The 19,645-nt window shown below is 45.2% G+C and overlaps 1 protein-coding gene across 1 annotated transcript; it reads right to left on the bottom strand.

The window, feature by feature from the left end:
• Positions 1-1,787: 1,787 nt before the first annotated feature.
• LOC146057630 (tubulin alpha-1B chain) lies at positions 1,788-6,454 on the bottom strand. The gene is made up of 4 exons (XM_083169095.1): positions 6,296-6,454; positions 4,266-4,488; positions 4,032-4,180; positions 1,788-2,979 (listed from the first exon to the last, which is right to left on the bottom strand). Exons 1-4 carry the CDS (start codon positions 6,296-6,298, stop codon positions 1,999-2,001), a joined length of 1,356 nt encoding a protein of 451 aa, XP_083025221.1. The 5' UTR covers positions 6,299-6,454; the 3' UTR covers positions 1,788-1,998.
• Positions 6,455-19,645: the final 13,191 nt, after the last annotated feature.

Raw genomic sequence — 19,645 nt, forward strand, 5'->3', positions numbered from 1 at the left:
GGTATCGGGACTCGCATCGCACGGCATGCAGAGGGAGAATTTAGACTATATAGTGCAGATCTGCACTATATAGTCTTGGCTGCTCTCTCTATTTCACTGCCGACTTTCACTCACACGGGAGCGTGCATCGGGCTCGCAAGCCCTAAAAAAGCATGCTTTCTGCATGTGATATGGCTTCCGATGTTCACTATATCGGCAACATCGGAAGCCATATCGACCCATGTGTACACACGATTAGTTTTGTTCTGTTTTGTGTTTATTATAAGTGTTTAAACACCTTACCAATATTTGTCCTTTTTTCCTACACCCAAGTTCAGTTAATAACTTAATGGGTAATATAGGATCATTTTCTAAGATTATTTATGAAAAGTTACGTTTTAAACTAAATACATTCTTTCTCATATATTGTGCCTCCAACACAAGTCTTCTTTTTCTCTGTGTACTCATGTTTTCTCTGACTTAGGGGAGTACCTCCAACCCTCTTAACATAGCTACTTATTAGCCCATTAAATTTGTGAATTGGAGTACCCTTTGCCAATTAAATATCCTTCTGAGTGTAAAATACTCTACTTGGCAATAGTCCAGTGTGAAATCTTACGCTCCATATTTATAATATAAAATTATACAGAGCAGCTGATTGGTTGCCATGGGCCACTTCTCCTCTGGCTCCCTTCTCCTCCCTTATCACTGCTTCATACATCTACCCCTCTGTATCAGTCATCTGAGTAACCCACAGCCACACATACACACTCAAAAAGAGCTGATAGAACTAGGATCAGGTGTATCTCAGTGGTCTGTAGAACATGTAACAATGTTATGAATCCCGTCATTATGTACCATCAGCTACAATGTAAGAGAGCATGGCTCCTGGCTGTTCTGTACCAGAATGATAGTACTAGAAACCTGATTCTCCAAAATACTGTCTGGCTGACCCAGTTATGTAGGCTACGTGACTGGAACCTAGGAGACCCTCTTGTTCTCACAGAACACTAGCCATTGTGCATCTGCCAATTGTATCCAGTCTATCTTCAGTCCCCGAACACTGGCTGCCTGCCTGTTATTGCTACTGTCATTCAGTTGTATAGAGAGAACTGTGGTCTTTATTCCCATGTACTGTCTGAATACATTAGTCAATTGTGCGTTCTACTGTAATCTACCTTACATGGGCATGGCCTTAAACCATTCTTGACTCCAGTGGCTCTAGTTTTATCTGCTGTCCTGGGTCATAGACTGCTCTGTTATTTGTCACTCAGTTATATAACAGTCACCAACTTCTCACCCTCAGTACTGTCGGTTGGCATAGATGATATATTTTATAGTAATTATACATTTACAGGAATGCTGACACTCTGCAGTGCATATTAATAAGTGTACAATACTGTGCTGCAGTATGCCATCACATAATATGAATAGCACTTCAGTATAAAAATCCAGCAAGTTGTTGTTCTGTAGAGGAGGGAGGCGGTAGCCCTGCACTAATCCTCGATACTCCACTTTGCAGCCAATACCAAATTGGACATGCCAAGGTAGTTTTTTATCAACAATGAGATATACCAGGGAAACCTGCGTCACTCCAGCTGCTATGAAACAACTCATACCTGCAGGCCCTGCCACAGTTTTGCTGTAAGGGCATGCTACAACTGTGGCAGGGCATGCTAAGATTGGTAGTTTCTTACACCGGATATAAAAAGTATATGTTATAAAAGATACACACATTAGTCTTATGCTTATTTAGCTAGCCAGAATTTAAAAGTAGATTCATTAGTAATATACATTTAAGTGACCACTTCTCTTTTTTTATATTTTATTCCAGATCTGATACAAATACATTGATGGAACAGTAACATAACTGTATATTTTAACAGTTAACTAAAAAACAGATTGTCAAACTTCACAACAATTTGAAGATTGGGCAATACAATTAAAAAATTATAAAAGCATGTGTTTAGATGAAATTTGATGGTTAAAAGACATGCCAGTAAAGTAGCAAGATCTGTTTTAATACTCTTCGCCTTCCTCCTCACCTTCCCCTTCCACAGAATCTACACCGACCTCCTCATAATCCTTCTCCAGGGCAGCCATGTCCTCACGGGCCTCAGAGAACTCTCCCTCTTCCATACCCTCACCCACATACCAGTGCACAAAGGCACGCTTGGCGTACATAAGGTCAAACTTATGGTCCAGACGAGCCCAGGCCTCTGCAATAGCAGTGGTGTTGCTCAGCATGCATACTGCACGTTGTACCTTGGCCAGATCCCCACCTGGAACCACAGTTGGTGGCTGATAGTTAATACCAACCTTAAAACCAGTAGGACACCAGTCCACAAACTGGATACTACGCTTGGTCTTGATTGTGGCAATAGCTGCATTGACATCTTTTGGCACCACATCACCACGGTACAACAGGCAGCAAGCCATGTATTTACCGTGGCGTGGATCACATTTCACCATCTGGTTAGCTGGCTCAAAGCAAGCATTAGTGATCTCAGCCACAGAAAGCTGTTCATGGTAGGCCTTCTCTGCTGAGATAACTGGGGCATAGGTGGCAAGAGGGAAATGAATACGAGGATAGGGCACCAAGTTGGTCTGGAACTCTGTTAGATCTACATTCAGGGCACCATCAAATCTGAGGGAAGCAGTTATAGAGGACACTATCTGGCTGATAAGGCGATTCAGGTTAGTGTAGGTGGGGCGCTCAATATCTAGATTTCTACGGCAGATGTCATAGATAGCCTCATTGTCCACCATGAAGGCGCAGTCAGAGTGCTCTAGGGTGGTGTGAGTGGTAAGGATGGAGTTGTAAGGCTCAACAACAGCAGTGGACACCTGAGGAGCTGGATAGATGGAGAATTCCAGCTTTGACTTCTTTCCATAATCAACAGAGAGACGTTCCATCAGCAGGGAAGTGAAACCGGAGCCAGTACCGCCGCCAAAGCTGTGGAAGACCAGGAAACCCTGAAGACCTGTGCATTGGTCAGCCTGTGATGGTGAGAAGGATATAAACCATTGTTAAATATATCACTTAAGCATAAAAGGTTGCTTTCAGACAAGCATCTTGACCTATATTGAGGATATGCTTCTTGTCAGGGTATGGGTCATTGGGTTGACATGCATTGGGTCCACCACTGAAGGTCGACACCCGAAATAGGCTTTTTTGGACTACTGACCTTCCCATTGTGTACCTAATGCTTGTCCCGACCTAGTTCCGGTGTCTTTCTAAGGCATGTCGACCTCAGTAGTCGACCTAATGTATCTCGTTTCAGCTAATAATTTAAGCGGCACTGAAATTAGCATGCGGAGTCACCTTACATTTTCAGCTGAATGACAGCACTTCTAAAAAATAGCCCCTTTTACAAAGTTGGATTTTTGTGACAAAATGGGTATGATGTCACATGGAAACAATGACCTAATTCCCCTGAGCCATGCTGTCAGCTTTGAAGCCAAACAAGGTGATTCAATTAGAGTTGGGAGTAGACGCTAGCTAGAAGATGCAAGGTTGCGCCATGGCATAATCATATTACAGAGGAGATAAAATTACTGTAACTCAGTAAATCTGAGTTATAAAATATCCATCATTTTCTGGCAAATGGAACAGTATGTAAACCAGCATAAGCTGCTGTGAGAGTTTTGGACAGAAAACACGGTATTTACAGTATTAAAAAATTGTAGTACATACAATTAGAACAGAATTTAGCAAATCCCACAAAAGACCTATTGGGGGTATGAGCGCCATCATGTGTATTTATTGCAAAGTGCAGGAAGTCATATACAGAACAATTAATGGAGTGCATCTCTTTATATACATTTTTTTCTCTAACCATCCCCATTCCTGCCAATAAGAACATGCATTGTTATTTCCCATAAATTAATATTCCGATTTTATTACGATCATACATAAGGAAATTGCATTATCAACTGTTACTCTTCTACAAACCAATTAAAATAAATACTAACGTAAGATCAGATCATCTCTTATCCCATTAAATTGCAAATAGGATAGTGACAACAACCGTATGCATTAACGAGATTACCAGTTTGCGGATCCTGTCCAGAACCAAGTCAATAATTTCCTTGCCGATCGTATAATGCCCACGGGCATAATTATTGGCAGCATCTTCCTTTCCTGTAATTAGCTGCTCTGGATGGAATAGCTGACGATATGTTCCAGTGCGGACCTCATCTGCGGAGTCGAATAAAAAGAGAACAATGAACATGCAATTGTAGGTCTATAAATGTCACCCCCACAACAAATGACAAAGCCTCACCAATGACTGTAGGCTCCAGGTCCACAAACACAGCTCTGGGGACATGTTTGCCAGCTCCAGTCTCGCTGAAGAAGGTGTTAAAGGAATCATCCCCTCCTCCAATGGTCTTGTCACTGGGCATCTGCCCATCAGGCTGGATGCCATGCTCCAGGCAGTACAGCTCCCAGCAGGCATTGCCAATCTGCACACCAGCCTGACCAACATGTATAGAGATACACTCACGCTGGAAAAATAAAAGCACATTGATAATACAGAGGTATAGGTCAATGTTCACTTATTTTATTAAGACAAATTTAACAAGTCTGCAGTTTATAACCAATATGCAAAAATCACTATGAGAAGTGGTTATATGGAGGTGGTCAGCTGCTTAAAACAACTTAGATGTCATAAGTATTTTCCCACATCTGCGCTACATAGAAATGTTCACCCCTCAGTTATGCCTTATGCAAAATGGATTCATATTAGAAGTACATATTTATTTTATTTCTATAGGCCTTAGAAAGCTTTAATAACATCTTGGTCAAAATAAAAGGCAGATAGAATAAGGTGCATTATTCAAGATGTAATGTCACCACCACCAGTGACAGACAATGCATCACACCCACAGCAGTCAGCTGACATGACTTCCACGTTTGCACGGAGAAAGAAGTCTGCAAGCTGTTTCCACCCCCACACTTCAGACGCATGAAAGTGGAACATTTACATGAGGCTTTCAAGTGAATCAGGATTATCCTTCCAGATTGATCCATTTCTTTGCAAGTGCTCAGTTTACAACCCTGGATCGCCCGTGCCAACAGCTGTTGTTTCATCATTTATAATACTCTACTAATGCCTGTAGGCACCCTATAGGGGAGTTTATGTACATGCTACAGTCAGCAGGTTCTTGGTGCATTATGGCAGATGAGCAATATGGCTGCAGTATACATATCTAGGAGTGGCCTCAGAAGAACCTGTACAACATAGTAAGGTTGTGTTGGTACCCTAGAGCTCTGCAGCTCACACTACAGCACCAGGCTAGTTTATTATAGTGTAATCAGAAAGGATGCAGCGCTGCATATATTTGAGGTATTAATCCTTTGAGTGCCAACATCTCTGAGAGAAGTTCAAAATATCCCCTAAAAATGCCAACGTCGCACACATTTGTTTCATAAATGCAAATTTAAAAAAATGTGTTAAAAAAAAGATTATATTTCCTATATAAGGTAACATTACAGGTCATTATGATGAATATAAATGTTTTATTGGCAATTTTCACACCGATTTTGACAAATTCACTTGGCACTCAAAGGGTTAAATAACTGGTCCATGACTGCATTCTGGCCCCCTGCCATGACATTACTGCACCCAGGCTGATCACAGCACATGTCTGGTCGCTTTGCCCAAACGGAATACACACTGTAGAAACTACAGGCAGCCAACATTACTACTATTAAACACAATTAAAAATCTTACAAGGTAATTACATGGTTTACACCAGACTCAATCAGTGTATCTGATAAATGGAGACGGCATAGTGAGAACCAGCATTATACTATGCTGGGACTTTTAGTACAGCAGCTGGAGAGCTCCCAGACTACAGATGAGACGTGACAGAGGTGGTGCAGATGCTGCAGGGAGCAGTGATTGGGAGCCTGCAGCCCCCACCTACCACCAGCCTCTGCCTCAGCCTGCTCTATAGGGAATGAATGGCCACCGGTCAGCACACAGGAGACCTCAGCACCAGCCGCCTATCGACTGCTCCATCTGCCCGGGGCCACACCGGATCTACTGCACGCCGGGAGACGGCGCAGCACCTACCCCACTAGCCTTGCCCGCAGCAACGCGGGAGACAGGTTATTGTGATGCATCCGCCATCCATCCACGGGAAGGTAACAGAGGATGTTCCACATTACCTAGAAGGAGCAACGGAGACAAGCTGAAGCTCCCCACCCTCCCCCGAGAAACAATCCCAATCTGACAGCAGATATGACGGCAGCAGGGTATTATGACGCTGTGTGGGGTCATTACCGCTGCAGACATCCTCCACTTACCATAGTTACAGATGAGGAGTCAGCGAAGAGTAAAAATGTTAAATAAAAAATTAAATAAACGTTACTTTATCCAACAGCTACGAGCGGATGTAAGTAACCGAATGGGACGGGAGAGCGGGGGCCCGGTTTATATATCGCTACGGCAGCGACGTCAGCATGCTTATGCTAATGAGCTATGTGCAGTGCGCGGAGTGGGCGGCGGGTGCAGTGCGGCTCCGGGAGGAGGTGGGGGCGGATTGTGCCGCCGCGGCCGCCTCACACACGCTCTCTGGCTGCTCAGCTGCTGCCATCATGGCGGCCTGCTGCCCTCTGCAGTCCCGACTGACAGCTTGGAACGAGCTTACAGCATCGTCCCTATCACACCAGGGGCCGCTGCTGCACAGCATCGAGTACACAGTGTACGCTGCCAGCGACAGTACTAGCCCGCCGCATACAGGGACAGGGCTGCAGTGATTCCACGCACACTGACTGAGGGAGCCCAATAAAATAATGTAATAATTCCCTATAGAACTATAAGAAGGCGGTTGGGCGATACAAGGCGGCTCCTTTACATGAGTCTCAGTCAACCCACACCGGCAGCGCTGCGCACCGACACCTTGACCACTAGATGCCCGGCTGGGCTGGTCAGGGTGACCGAATAGGCTGCGGAGGCAGTGGCACTGCGGCACCCTCCCTCAGGAAGCAGACCAGACAACAAGGAGCCGGAGAGACAGACGCGGGACCCGCCCTACACCGCACCAGCCGCACGCACACACCCATGTCTGCAGAGAATGCATAGAGCAGCTGTCACCCTGTATGTCAGTGCGGAAGAGATCCAGTGTGTCTCTGGGACATCGATTACCTATTGTTTTATTTATTACCATATGTGTGTTTCTATCACACACAAAAGGGCCTGATTCAGTTGATCACTGATGGACGAATTTACAATCAGTTAGATTATGATGTGCATGGGTATGGACCTACGAGATCCAAACTAGTGGAGGAAAAAAGGATCTAATCACTGTCCCCTCACAATTTGACTGATAGGAAGTTGGCATTTGGGTGTTTGTAACCTGACGTATTCAGAGACACACTTGGCAATGCCAGTAGGTAACAAGCAACGGCAGGGGATATACATGCACAGACAATGGATGGGGCTGTGGCAGTGCGCTTTGGTCTTTGGGCTGGGTGATATCATGAACGTTATCTTTAAAATTTTTGTCTAATGTGTACACTCTATATCGTTAATGATGTGTACTCCTGACCCCCTTCCGACTCCCCAGTCTGTTGAACATGCAGGTCAATTTGGCTATATATCCAAATGTAGCCATGTTCAGGGGGTCCCAGTGACGTCACTGAATGATATAATTTACCGATATTACTCAGTGTGTACACTCAATATCCTTTGCCCAGGAGTTCAGGGGAAAATACTGCGGGGACTTGTGTAGTTTCACGGTGCCACTTACGTAATCAGCGTAGCGTCCCTGTCAGGGCCGTTTCTAGACAATTTAGCTCCCAGGGCAAAGAAATAAAAATGCACCCCCCCCCCCCCCAAATACATAACATGAAATACAAGAAATTGCGCGCGCCGAAATAGGGGGCGTGGTTTATTTTAAAAGGGGGTGTGGCTTAAAATAAGAGCGTGGTTTAGCAGCAAAACAATTACCTTACATCTCACTTTTGCAACCTGCATGTCCAGACATTGGTTACCGCAGGAATTGTCATTGTCCTCCCGCACTTAAGTTGGCGGGCTGAAGGCCACACAGTGACATAAAAATATAAAGCCCCACACAGTGACCTAGTAAGCCTCACAGATCAAGGCCACACAATGACAGGCTACTTAAATCATTATACACTTTTTTATCCGTGATGCCAATTACACATTATGCCGCACGCTGTGATGACAATTACACATTATGTCGCACACTGTGATGACAATTACATATTACGCCGCACACCATGATGGCAAGTACACAATACTCCCCACAACGTAATGCCTATTACACATTATGCCCAACGCGCCGCTGCCACACAACTGATGCCGTTTACTAATATGCCCCCACAGTGCCATACATATATGCCCCCACAGTGGCAGATATGCCCCCACAGTGCCACACATATGTCCCCACAGTGCCACACATATATGCCCCCACAGTGACAGCTATGCCCCCACAGTGCCACAGATATGCCCCCACAGTGCCAGATATGCACCCACAGTGCCAGATATGCCCCCACAGTGCCACACATATGCCCCCACAGTGCCAAATATGCCCCCCACGGTGCCACATATATGCCCCCATAGTGCCACACATATGCCCCCACAGTGCCAAATATGCTCCACAGTGCCACATATATGCGCCCACAGTGCCACATATATGCCCCCACAATGCCAAATATGCCCCCACAGTGCCACATATATGCCCCCACAGTACCACATATATGCCCCCACAGTACCACATATATGCCCCCACAGTGCCAAATATGCCCCCACAGTGCCACACATCTGTCCCCCTCAGTGCCAGACCTATATGCCCCCACAGTGCCAGAGGATAATATCCCAGCAGCAGCACAACTCACCGTTGCTGCTGCTGGGGAGAGCAGAGTCCGGATCTCCGAGTCCCGCTGCCGCCGCTGCTGCTGTTTCCCAGGGGAGGAGAGGGGAGCGCATAGCGGGTCTCTCCTTCCCCTTCACTGTGACTGGGCTGTCAGCCAATCATATCTCGCGGGCTGGCTCCTTATTGGCTGCCGGCCCACGAGCTGATTGGCTAACAGCCCAGTGACACAGCGAGGGGAAGGAGAGACGTATGCGCTCCTCTCCCCTCCAAGTCCAAGAGATCATCTTGCTGGGGCGGTTGACGGGGCGGGCGGGGGGGGGGGGGGACAGCGGCGTGGGGGGAGCTGGCGGGCGCCCTGGCTGCTCAACAGAGGCGGACAAGCCGTGCGGCGCCCCGGGCGGCTGCACGGCTTGTCCGCCTCTAGAAACGGCCCTGGTCCCTGTCAGCATCAGCGTCATGTTCCCAAAGCCATTGTAGCCAGCGTCCCTGTCAGCATCAGCGTCGTGGTCCCACAGCCAGCAGCTGATCGTAGTCAGCGTCCCTGTCAGCGTAGTCAGTACGTTCGCGGCTAACCGGATCTTACTTAGTTAGCATAGTCAGTCAGTGTTGTGCAGTTAGGGTAGTCAGTCAGCGTTGTGTGACCGCTTATTACATTGTGTGCGGAGCTTACGCAGTTAGCGTAGTCAGTCAGCGTTGTGTCATTGCTTATTACATTGGGTGGGAACCATTGACCATTTTTAACCTGCCTGACATGACAGGTATGAATGTGTTCCTGAAACACCTCCACTATCCACGCCAGTCCGAAGCGTGGTACGCGTCCTTCCGACCTGTTCATACCCCCACTATCCACGTCGGCGTACAGTTGATTTTATAAAGTGTGGCGAGCCACTGAGCATGCGTAAAATGAGCCCGAAGCGTGGCAAGCGCATATGGATTACTTGACGTGTATTCCGCGTCCCCTTGGGCTTGTTTTCCACATCCCCACGTCAGGCTCGCTGCTCTCGTCACGCTTCGGGCTCAGTGGCTTGCTGCGCTCGCCACACTTTATCAAATCAACTCCACGCCAACATGGGGGTATGAACAGGTCGGGAGGACGTGTACCCACAAGGGGCTCTCTGCGTTCGCCACGCTTCGGGCTGGAGTGGATAGTGGGAGTTTGAAATGCAGGCATTTGCCAGTATGTAACATGGAGCACTGGCAAATGCATCTGCACGAGACGCACGCAGGGCTGCCGTACCCTGCCACAAGAATTACTGAGACGCACAAGCGTATGAGACGCTTGTGCATCTCAGGCAGATGGAGCGCCTCTCCGTCGGCACCTGCATGATCGCCTCTCCGCCGGTGTCCACCAGCGCAGGGGATCTGGTGGTTATCGGCACTGTGTGAGAGGCGCTCACTAGGCTTGCCAGGGATGCTGGGGACAGAGCTCCAGCTCGCGGAGAGAGTACAGTGACTGCACTGCCTGATGGGGACACTACGCTGACTACGCAGGGCTGCTGTGGGGACACAAAGAAAAACGGAGAGACTCACACTAGGTGAGTCAAGCAGCGCTCAGATCAATGAAATAATACCAAAAATTGAAAAGGTATAACAATTTTACTGTTTCTTTAAAATTACATGTAAATACAATAAACAAATAAAAACAATATCATAATGGTATAATGGATGAAGGGGGGGGGGGATAAAAGTAAACTGGAATGAATGAAAAAATACAAAATAATAATAATAAAAGTCCCGCCTCAATGGACACAAAAGAATATACTGTGTCGACACTTTTGGAGAAATAACAGGTAAGTGCACGTTACCAACATTGAGTTGTGGATCCTTTAGATGTGGATAGTACTGGGGGTCCTCTCGATGTTTGCGGTTATATTGGATGCCGCTGGAGGCGTAAAACCAGACCTTTTATTATTGAGGTGAGAGACTGATGTAGATATCTCAGATCACCGGAGATTGTCTGGAGCGATTTCACCCAGATTGGATTTCCAGCAATGGGATGAAGATGTGGCTTCCGTGCTTAGTAGCAGTCCATACTGGTGTGGATGGTGTTAACCAGTGGTTTGTCATGCACGGTGTCCGCCAGAAAACGAATATCCAAATAGGATGATGAGTGGAGATAGTGTCCAAATCTGACAGAGTGTCACAGTTGTGTCCAGAGGTGGGGGGCAATCACCTAACGCGTTTCACTGCATCCTGCAGCTTTATCAAAGGTGTGGGGGGCTATGAACCTAGACCAGGTATATATACCTTACTTATGAGGGAATCATTACACCTGTGAGGTTCAATAATTGGTTCTAATTCAAATACCATACAAAACATGAGTATAAAAATAAGGAGGCAGACATATATCCTAATAATAAATATGAATAATCAATATGAGACCAGAAATTTGCAATAGATACATATAAACATTTTTAATTTAATTTAATTTTCAGCTCCGGTCACATGACTGGAGATAGGTCACGTGATCGGGATGGGATGTATAGATGAACACGTATTTATGCAGAGTGAACCCAGTCCCACCATACTTCCTCACAGTGGAGGCGGCTGGGTGGTGAGTTGCGATCTGCTGGGAGTTAGTTTTCTACAAATATAAATATAAACAATAAGGCACCTACGTGAATGGAGCGCATATGCGTTCCAAGCAGAGGCCAAGTCGAATCACTTCCGCTTCCACCCCGGAAGTGAAAGCGGGGCTCGGCAATAGTTGTATTGGTTTATGGTTGGAACGCACGTGCGCTCCGTAGTAAGACCAAGCTGGGATACTTCCGCTTCCGTATCGGAAGTGAGGTATGTGCAGAGTGTTTAAGCCTTTTAGCTTTTTTATTATTATCAAAAACTTCAAAAATAAAGTAAGTGATACGAGGTCTTAAAGAGACAGTATATTTTAACCTATATCAAATTCACATACAAACAGAAAAATGAACCATTTATGAAGCAATAAGTTTACATATCAGAGAAAAATATGTCTAGTACTTTGTCTCAATGGGGTTTATTCTAGTTCATTCTTTCTGACAAAATCCTTCTTAGATGGACAAAACCATGTGCACTGCAGGTGGGGCAGATGTAACTTGTGCAGAGAGAATTAGATTTGGGTGGGGTTTTTCTTCAAAGTGAGATCTATATTGCAGTGTAAAATAAAGTAGTCAGTATTTTCCCTGCACAGAAACAAAATAACTCACCCAAATCTAATTCTATCTGCACATGTTACATCTGCCCCCCTGCAGTGCACATGGTTTTGTCCATCTAAGAAGGATTTTGTCAGAAAGAATGAACTAGAATAAACCCCAATATGACAAGAAGGGAAGCTTTTTATAATATAACTCACAATTTTTATTGATATCGATTTAAATATAGGTGACACACACTATATCAATAGACTAAAGAGAAGGGGAAAAGAGAAAGAAAAAGAGGGAAAAGGGGAATCACAGGACAATGTTTAGTTCCATTGCCTCGTTTAGACCCCTGGGAAAAAGGCAATCCATTTTAAAAGTCCAAAATATTTCTTGTTTACAGAGGGTACGAAACCTGTCACCACCCCTTTTGGTGGGTGGCACATGCTCCAATCCTGTTAATTTCAGCTGTTTGGGGTTGTTATCATGGTGTTCGGCAAAGTGCCTAGAAACACTGTGAAGTAAGGACCCTTTGATGATATTGCGGCGGTGTTCAAGGAACCTAGTTCTTAAAGGCAGAGTGGTCCTGCCCACATATTTTAAATTACAGGTGCAAGTGAGGAGGTAGATAACAAAAGTAGTATTACTCTGCTGTGGGGACACTAGGCAGACTACGCTAGTCTGCCATTGGCCTACGCTGACAGCGTAGCATAAGGTGGCATCGTGAAACTTCACAAGTACCATACTGCCAATATAGCTTATACAGCACATTGGCTAGTGTATATAAGGCTTACTGTCAGTCTACTCACATCTGTGAATTTATCTGGAATCTCCAGACGGAAAAGCTTTCTTCTGTATGTGACAGAGTAGTCATGCCTTATCACGGGACTCCAGCTCACTGTTACTGCCCATTGACAGTTTGACATAGACCATTAGACAGAAAGCAGGACACTGGCGTAGGTCACACATCTTGAGCAGTGGGTGAGAGGCATGGCAATCCCATCTTCCATAGAACTCCCATCTTAGTAAATTTACACTAAAATATGAGCCCACATTGACCAGGCTGAAAGTAGCTTCTTATTTAGCCAGCTTCTTATTCACAGTTTTCACATGTGCTTTCAGCAGTACAAATGACCGTCCTATAATTTGCAATCTTGCTCTTGACCAGGGTCGGAATGCCGGGATTTAAGTCCCATGTTGACTCTTTCACACTACAGTAAAACCCAGGTTTTCCAGCAAATTCCCGAGTTGAAAATCTTTAACCCGGTAATTTGCGGGTGGTGTGAATTGGGCTGCACCACCGCAATATGACCCGGCACTCAAAAATACCAGGTAATTGCCGGGTGGCTGGCGTGAAAGGGGTAACTATTTGTATTCATTTCTGCCACAAATGCACTTTGTTATATACTGTAGCACAGCACTCCCAGATTTTTCCTTTGTTTATCACGGCACTGGGCAGACAAACGCAGGAGAGTCATTTTTCACCAGAATGAAATGCGAATGCACAATGCTTCAAAGTAAAATCAACACTTCTCGCTCTATTCTCCCCCTTCCCCCTAGCCCTGTCTCTTTCCTCCCCTATCTCCACCTATTCTTAGTGCATGAGAAAAAGGCTGTAATATTACCACAAGATATAACCTACAGCTCAGACAAGTGAGGTTTTGGGACCCTCATGCTGAGTCTGAGACAATAAAAAAAAGAAACTGAAATGGATACTGTCAGCTGACTATGATTGTAGGTTTAATTCATTATTCTTAAAAAATATATAAAATACAAAAACATGGTAAAAAAATCACGATATTTAGGTATACTGCAAATGCACTAACAGAAATAATATTCCTTCCTGACCCGATAGTAGCAATTTGTGTCCTGTGTCTGTTAATTTCATGGCTTGTAACTAGTATATTAATAACAAGCAACCTGGCCCTGTGTCTTCGCACTGGTTCATGGCTGAGCGCCATGTTCCTCCCCGCTTTATACACTGTCGCGTGAGCTGGAATGCGAGCGCAAGCGTCACGTGTCAATAAACTTGATTCACTAAAATCATTATTGCTCGGCTCCCATACGGGATAGGCTGACTGGTAAAATAACTAAACCTTCATCGGAACTGCACTACATAATAGTGAAAACTGCACAAAAATTCATCCAGCGGTTTTCCAGATTAGACAGACAGAGAGACAGACGCACTTCGGGGACTTTCTTTTATACTATGTAAGGATTTTGCATTTGTATAAAGTGCATTGTTTGTGCCTTATTCTATTCAAAAAAATGTAACATTTCCATTTTAAGATTTTTGATTCTCCCTGACTAGAGAGAGATGTGCAAGAAAAGTAGTATAATATAGTAATTACTATGTAGTTAGAACAGGGCCATCTTAACAGCAGTGTGGGCCCCTGGGCAAAGCAATGCACCGGGCCCTTACCCATTCTCCCCTCCTAGGGGTGGGGGGTGCTATCAGCAGCAGCTTTGATGTCCCACTGTTGGCAGGGGGTGCTCTATCTTCCATTCAACATGTAGGACCTGGAGCAGTAACTTCTGCTAATTACTCCTTTACTGCACAGGTGGTGGGAGGGAGAACACTAACATGTGGAAGGGGGCACTAAGCTGAATGAAGGGTCCATTGTAAATGACTTCCAGGGAGGTAGGGGGTGTTTTATACGCAGGGGAGGGTTGGATAATGGAGTGGGCTTAATATTCGTCCTTTTCCAGTGGAGGGCAGCTTGTTTGACTGCAGATATCGCCATTATCTGGAAATAGATTTCTTAGCCTTCAATAGTATAAAAACCTAGAGTCCCAACTTTCAGGAGGTGCTGGGAACTTGGGGATCAGAGATCAGGAGCCAGAGCAATCCATTGACAAAAATATAAAACTGTACACCAGACGTTTGGAGCTGGAGCAGGGACCTGCTGCTGGAAGGCTGATAGCTCTGGTTCTGGGCATGATAGAGACAAGCTGCTAGTGTCGACAGAAAGGGAAGAGTCCCAGATTTTGGAATATACTCTCAGAAAAACTCCAAGTCAGAGAGAACCTGAGAAATATGACTGGGAAGTGCAATTAACAGGTCGGATGTGGACTGCTGCTTTGAAGTTGGATATCTCCAGTTCCCCAGGGCCGATTTTAAAAATTCTGGTATCCCTGGAAAAAGGGGATCCTCAGCTATCATCATAGGGCCCTTATACACCTGGGGCCCCTGGGCAAGTGCCCATTAAGCCCATACGAAAAGACGGCCCTGAGTTAGAAGTGGACACAGGGGCAGATATGCATGTTCGATGGTGCGCCTGTTGGGGCTCTGAGTCTCTACCCAAATATTTGTGGTGATGATGATCATACTGTGGCTGTCATTATTCGGGGAAAGGGCAGAGGCAAAACAGTTGCCCGGAGCAGATTTATTTAGCTAATGCTCTAAAAAGATATATATATTTTCTAACATACTGACACCTGCATTAAGTAACCAATTCCTGACTCATCCACTTTGCCTATTGATTTCCTGACTGTAGTCATTCTCACTTTACTGGATTGTAAAGGTCTTATGTAAAACAAACTGTGATACCCCGCTGCATTGCAGCTTGCTCCCGTAAGTATGTGTAACAGCGCTACTATTATATTATTTGTACTGCACTATAAAAGAGGCCAGGCTCCGTCTCTGCAGGCACAGCGAATCACATGCGTTTTGGGTACACATGATGTTATACAAATGTGCCAATGTCGTGCATTACCTCCAGTTCTGAGACAACTGAGTACCATTAAGCATATCTCACTGCAGAGGGAATGTGCCAATTATATGTGAGAGCTCACTGGCCTGGACACTGGTGTTATCATCAGAGCAGGCCCAGATGTGACAGCTGGCCAAATACCAAGGACTCAAGGGATTCAAATGGAATTTAAATAGAGATGTGTAGAATATCCATGTACCCATGAATGGACATTGAAGTTCCCTAAATGTGGAATTGGGGAGGTATTTGTTGCTGGAAGGGAATCATTGAATAAACAAATAGCAAAATATGATAAAATACCAAAACCTGGATGTGGATCGTTTTTGGTCAACATGAGTCAAGGTCGACAGGTGTTAAGGTCGACATGAGTTTATGTCGACATATGCGTTAGGTCGACATGGGCTAGGTCGACAGGTCGTTAGATCGACATGGGTTTTTTCACTGTTTTTTTTACCCGAATGTCGACACAGTCGACATGGACACAGTTGGAAGTGAACCACAGCCCCTCGCATCGCTCGCGATGCTTCGGGCACACTATTTTATTCTCACACCACAACCTAGTGGATAGTAGGGCATGAAATACCGCCTGTCGGCTCAAAAAACAGTGAAAAAAAACATGTCGACCTAACGACCTGTCGACCTAACCCATGTCGTCCTAACGCATTTATCGACCTAAACCCATGTCAACCTTGTCCCATGTCGACATAAACACCTGTCGACCTTCCCCCCTGTCGACCCAACGGTGTCAACCTTATGACTAGAGACAGGATTATATGCAACATAATAAGCTTCAAATATGCATGCAAATATGCATGAAAAATACTTAAATTATGCATAAAAAGTGTTAAAAAATGCTACATTAAATAATAAAAAAAGTAATTTTTAACTTATTTATTTAAAAATCAGCATACAATTAGTTGCAAATAAACCTCAAAAATAGGCCCACAGCATCTGCAGATGTCTAGTGCTATACACAGGATGTTTTTTCTTCCTGGCTGCTACAGCAGACTGCAGCATCCAATGCTCTTCTTGCATCAACTACACGGACCCTCATCTCCAGCGCCGATGGATCAAATGTCAGCATAGCGTGTGAGGGCGGCGCAGTGGAGGGCTTCCTCCCTGCGCCGCATACTGACTGTGACACGGCATTTCCTCCGCGCCGCGTGATGTCACAACCCTTCCGCCGCCTCCTCTGCTGCAGAAGTCTGTCTCTTGGTGTAAAGTCCCAGGCCAGGGGCAGGCAAAGGTTCAGGAGCTTCGTAATGGCATCCGCCCGACTGACTTTTATCAACATGGATTGGCAGCCTAGAGCAGTGTCAGACATAGCGTACATCCAAGGTTCCCCACACTGCGCACATATTGCCCCAGCCTGCACACTCCACCACTACCTGGCCAGCAGCAGCAGGGCAATGCAGTACTGTAATGCATGGGTGGGAAGAGGACGGGGCCTAAAATATGCACCATCACTAGATTTTTGGTAAAATATGCAATAACCAGTGAGAATGGGCAAAATCTGCAAATTAATATAATCCTGTCTCTACTTATGACTGTCGACCTAAGTGTGGTCGACAATACGACCGTATACCCCAAAACCTTTGTGACATTAATGAATGTCACAGTGCCAAAGGACACTGAGACATATTAAGAAGTGACCATTAGCATTAATGTGGTAACTGTAGATTTCTGTGGACAGTGCCAGATTAACCAATATGCTTATTAGGCTGCAGCCTAGGGTACCAGGACTGAAGGGGGGGGGGGGGGGGGGGGGTAGCTTGCACATGGCAGCTGAGGAATAAAATGAATTTATTTCATGCTTGTTAGCTATCCTGATGTTTTTTGGACGGTAAACTTCTTGATTGCCAGATGGCTGTGCCAATTTAACTTACTGATGGAACCATAACTTTATGTACATTGTGCCAGATGGTCAGCCTACAGCCAAAGTCTCATTCACATGCCACAGACATTATCTGCTACATGCACATGGGCAGTATAAATGATGAGTAACTAAGTGCCAATTCACGTGTGCTTGGCTGCAAGGGGAGCTACATGTGTATTAGCCTAGGGTACCTAGAACCTTTAATCAGGCCCTGTCTGTGGCGTACAGTTGTACTCATGTCAAGCTTTTGACCATGTTGACCTTTCACCTGTCGACCTTAAGACCCTGTCGACCTTTTGATCTTTTCATCCTTTTCCATGTCAACATTTCAACCATGTCGACCTTTCACCTGTCGACCTTTAGACACTGTCGACCTTTAGACACTGTCGACCTTTTTGACCCTGTCAACTTTGTGACTGTCGACCCTTAGTGGTCGACCATATGGCTGTCTATGATGAGTCAGTCTATGATGCATGCCATAACCAGGTAGCTTGTGCCTCTAAGTGTAGTCTCTGTAGACACTTGTGGATTCTTTATGGAAACATTAGAGCTGATGTCTTTGCTTCATAGGCCTTGGCTAACATATACTGTCAGTAGCGCACGCAGGGGGGGGGGTTCTGAGTACCCAGAAACCCCTTACACAAAAAGAAAAAAAGGATGACTCTCTTTGTCGGGGCACAACTTTTTATATAATTATAGGTTTATAATGATGTATATCACAAACAAGGGACCCCACACTGGTCACCACACTCTGGTCACTATTTATTCCTTTTGGGCGAACTATATTACCCAGAAACCCCCCCAGGAGTCTAAGGGACCTCAGCTGAAAGCTGAGGGTCCCCTCTTTCCATGGATACAAGAATTGTAAAAATCGGCCCTTGGGAACCAGAGATATCTGACTTCAAACAGTGGTCCCCATCCAAGCCTGTTAATTGCTCTTCCCAGTCAGATATTTCAGGTTCTGTCTGACTTAGAGTTTTTCTGAGGGTATATTCCAAAAGCTGGGACTCTCCCCCTTTGAGGGGCCCTAGGAGCTTGTCTCTACTGTTCCCAGAACCAGAGATATCAGCCTTCCAGCAGCTGGTTACTGCACCAGCTCCACACACCTGGTATGTAGTTTTATATACTCGGTGGCAGATTGCTCTGCCTACTGAACTCTGATCCCCTAGTCCCCAATACCATTTGGTAGGTGGGATTCTCTAGTTTTTAATTCCATTGAAATTTAAGAAATCTATTTCTGGGAACTGGAGATATCTTCAGTCAAGCAAGCTGTCCTCCCACCAGAAAATTCTGAATAATAAGCCCACTCCACTATACACCCCTCCTCTGCGTATTAAACATCCTCTACCAACCTGGAAGTTATGTATCAGGGCCCCTTTATTCAGCCCAATGCCCCCTTCTCCCACCCCATCTCCCACCATCTGTGCAGTAAAGGGGTAATTAGTGGAAATTACTGATCCAGGCCCTACATGTTGAGCGGTTTATATAATACCCCCTACCACCCGCGGGACATCAAAGCTTCCCCCACCCCTACCGCTGGAGGATTGGTAGGGGCCCCAATACATTGCTATGCCCAGGGGTCTACACTGCTGTTGACGCCCCTGTATGTATGTATGTATATATATATATATATATATATATTTTTTATTATTATTATTATTTATATACATTTGGTCTATCTATAATACTTTAACTGACCCGGTATATACTGGGTCACCTAAGTGTCCATCTCCGTGCTTTGCTCCGCCCCTCTGGAAACCCCCTTTTAAAAATCCTGCGTTTACCACTGACTGTACATATGCACATCATTTTGGGAATATTAATTATAGTGGCCTTGTTTGATATAATAATAAAGGTGCTTTTATTTTCCATGCTCTCTATAAAGTGCACATTACTGTTGATTTTTATATTGAAGTTAGAACATTTTATAGTACTCAACTGAAGAAAGATGATTATGACTTATGTTCAGAATACAATCAGTGCACATATGGTACACACTATATATAGCCTCTTCAGATATTCAGACCAAGATCTCGCATTCATTGGACTGTGTCTGTGATTTCTGTGATGTTTCCCATGGATCATATGGTCTTGATTGAGTCTAGTGTCAGGCT

This window comes from Crinia signifera, chromosome 2 (genome assembly GCF_055691185.1).
Source record: "Crinia signifera chromosome 2, ASM5569118v1, whole genome shotgun sequence".
In the NCBI taxonomy this organism is placed as follows: domain Eukaryota; kingdom Metazoa; phylum Chordata; class Amphibia; order Anura; family Myobatrachidae; genus Crinia; species Crinia signifera.

Coding starts and splice junctions, on each gene's coding strand:
- LOC146057630 (XM_083169095.1), bottom strand. Junction 4,181..4,265: donor CCTGGAGCCTACAGTCATTG/GTGAGGCTTTGT, acceptor TCGACTCCGCAG/ATGAGGTCCGCACTGGAACA. Junction 2,980..4,031: donor TGGACAGGATCCGCAAACTG/GTAATCTCGTTA, acceptor TCACCATCACAG/GCTGACCAATGCACAGGTCT.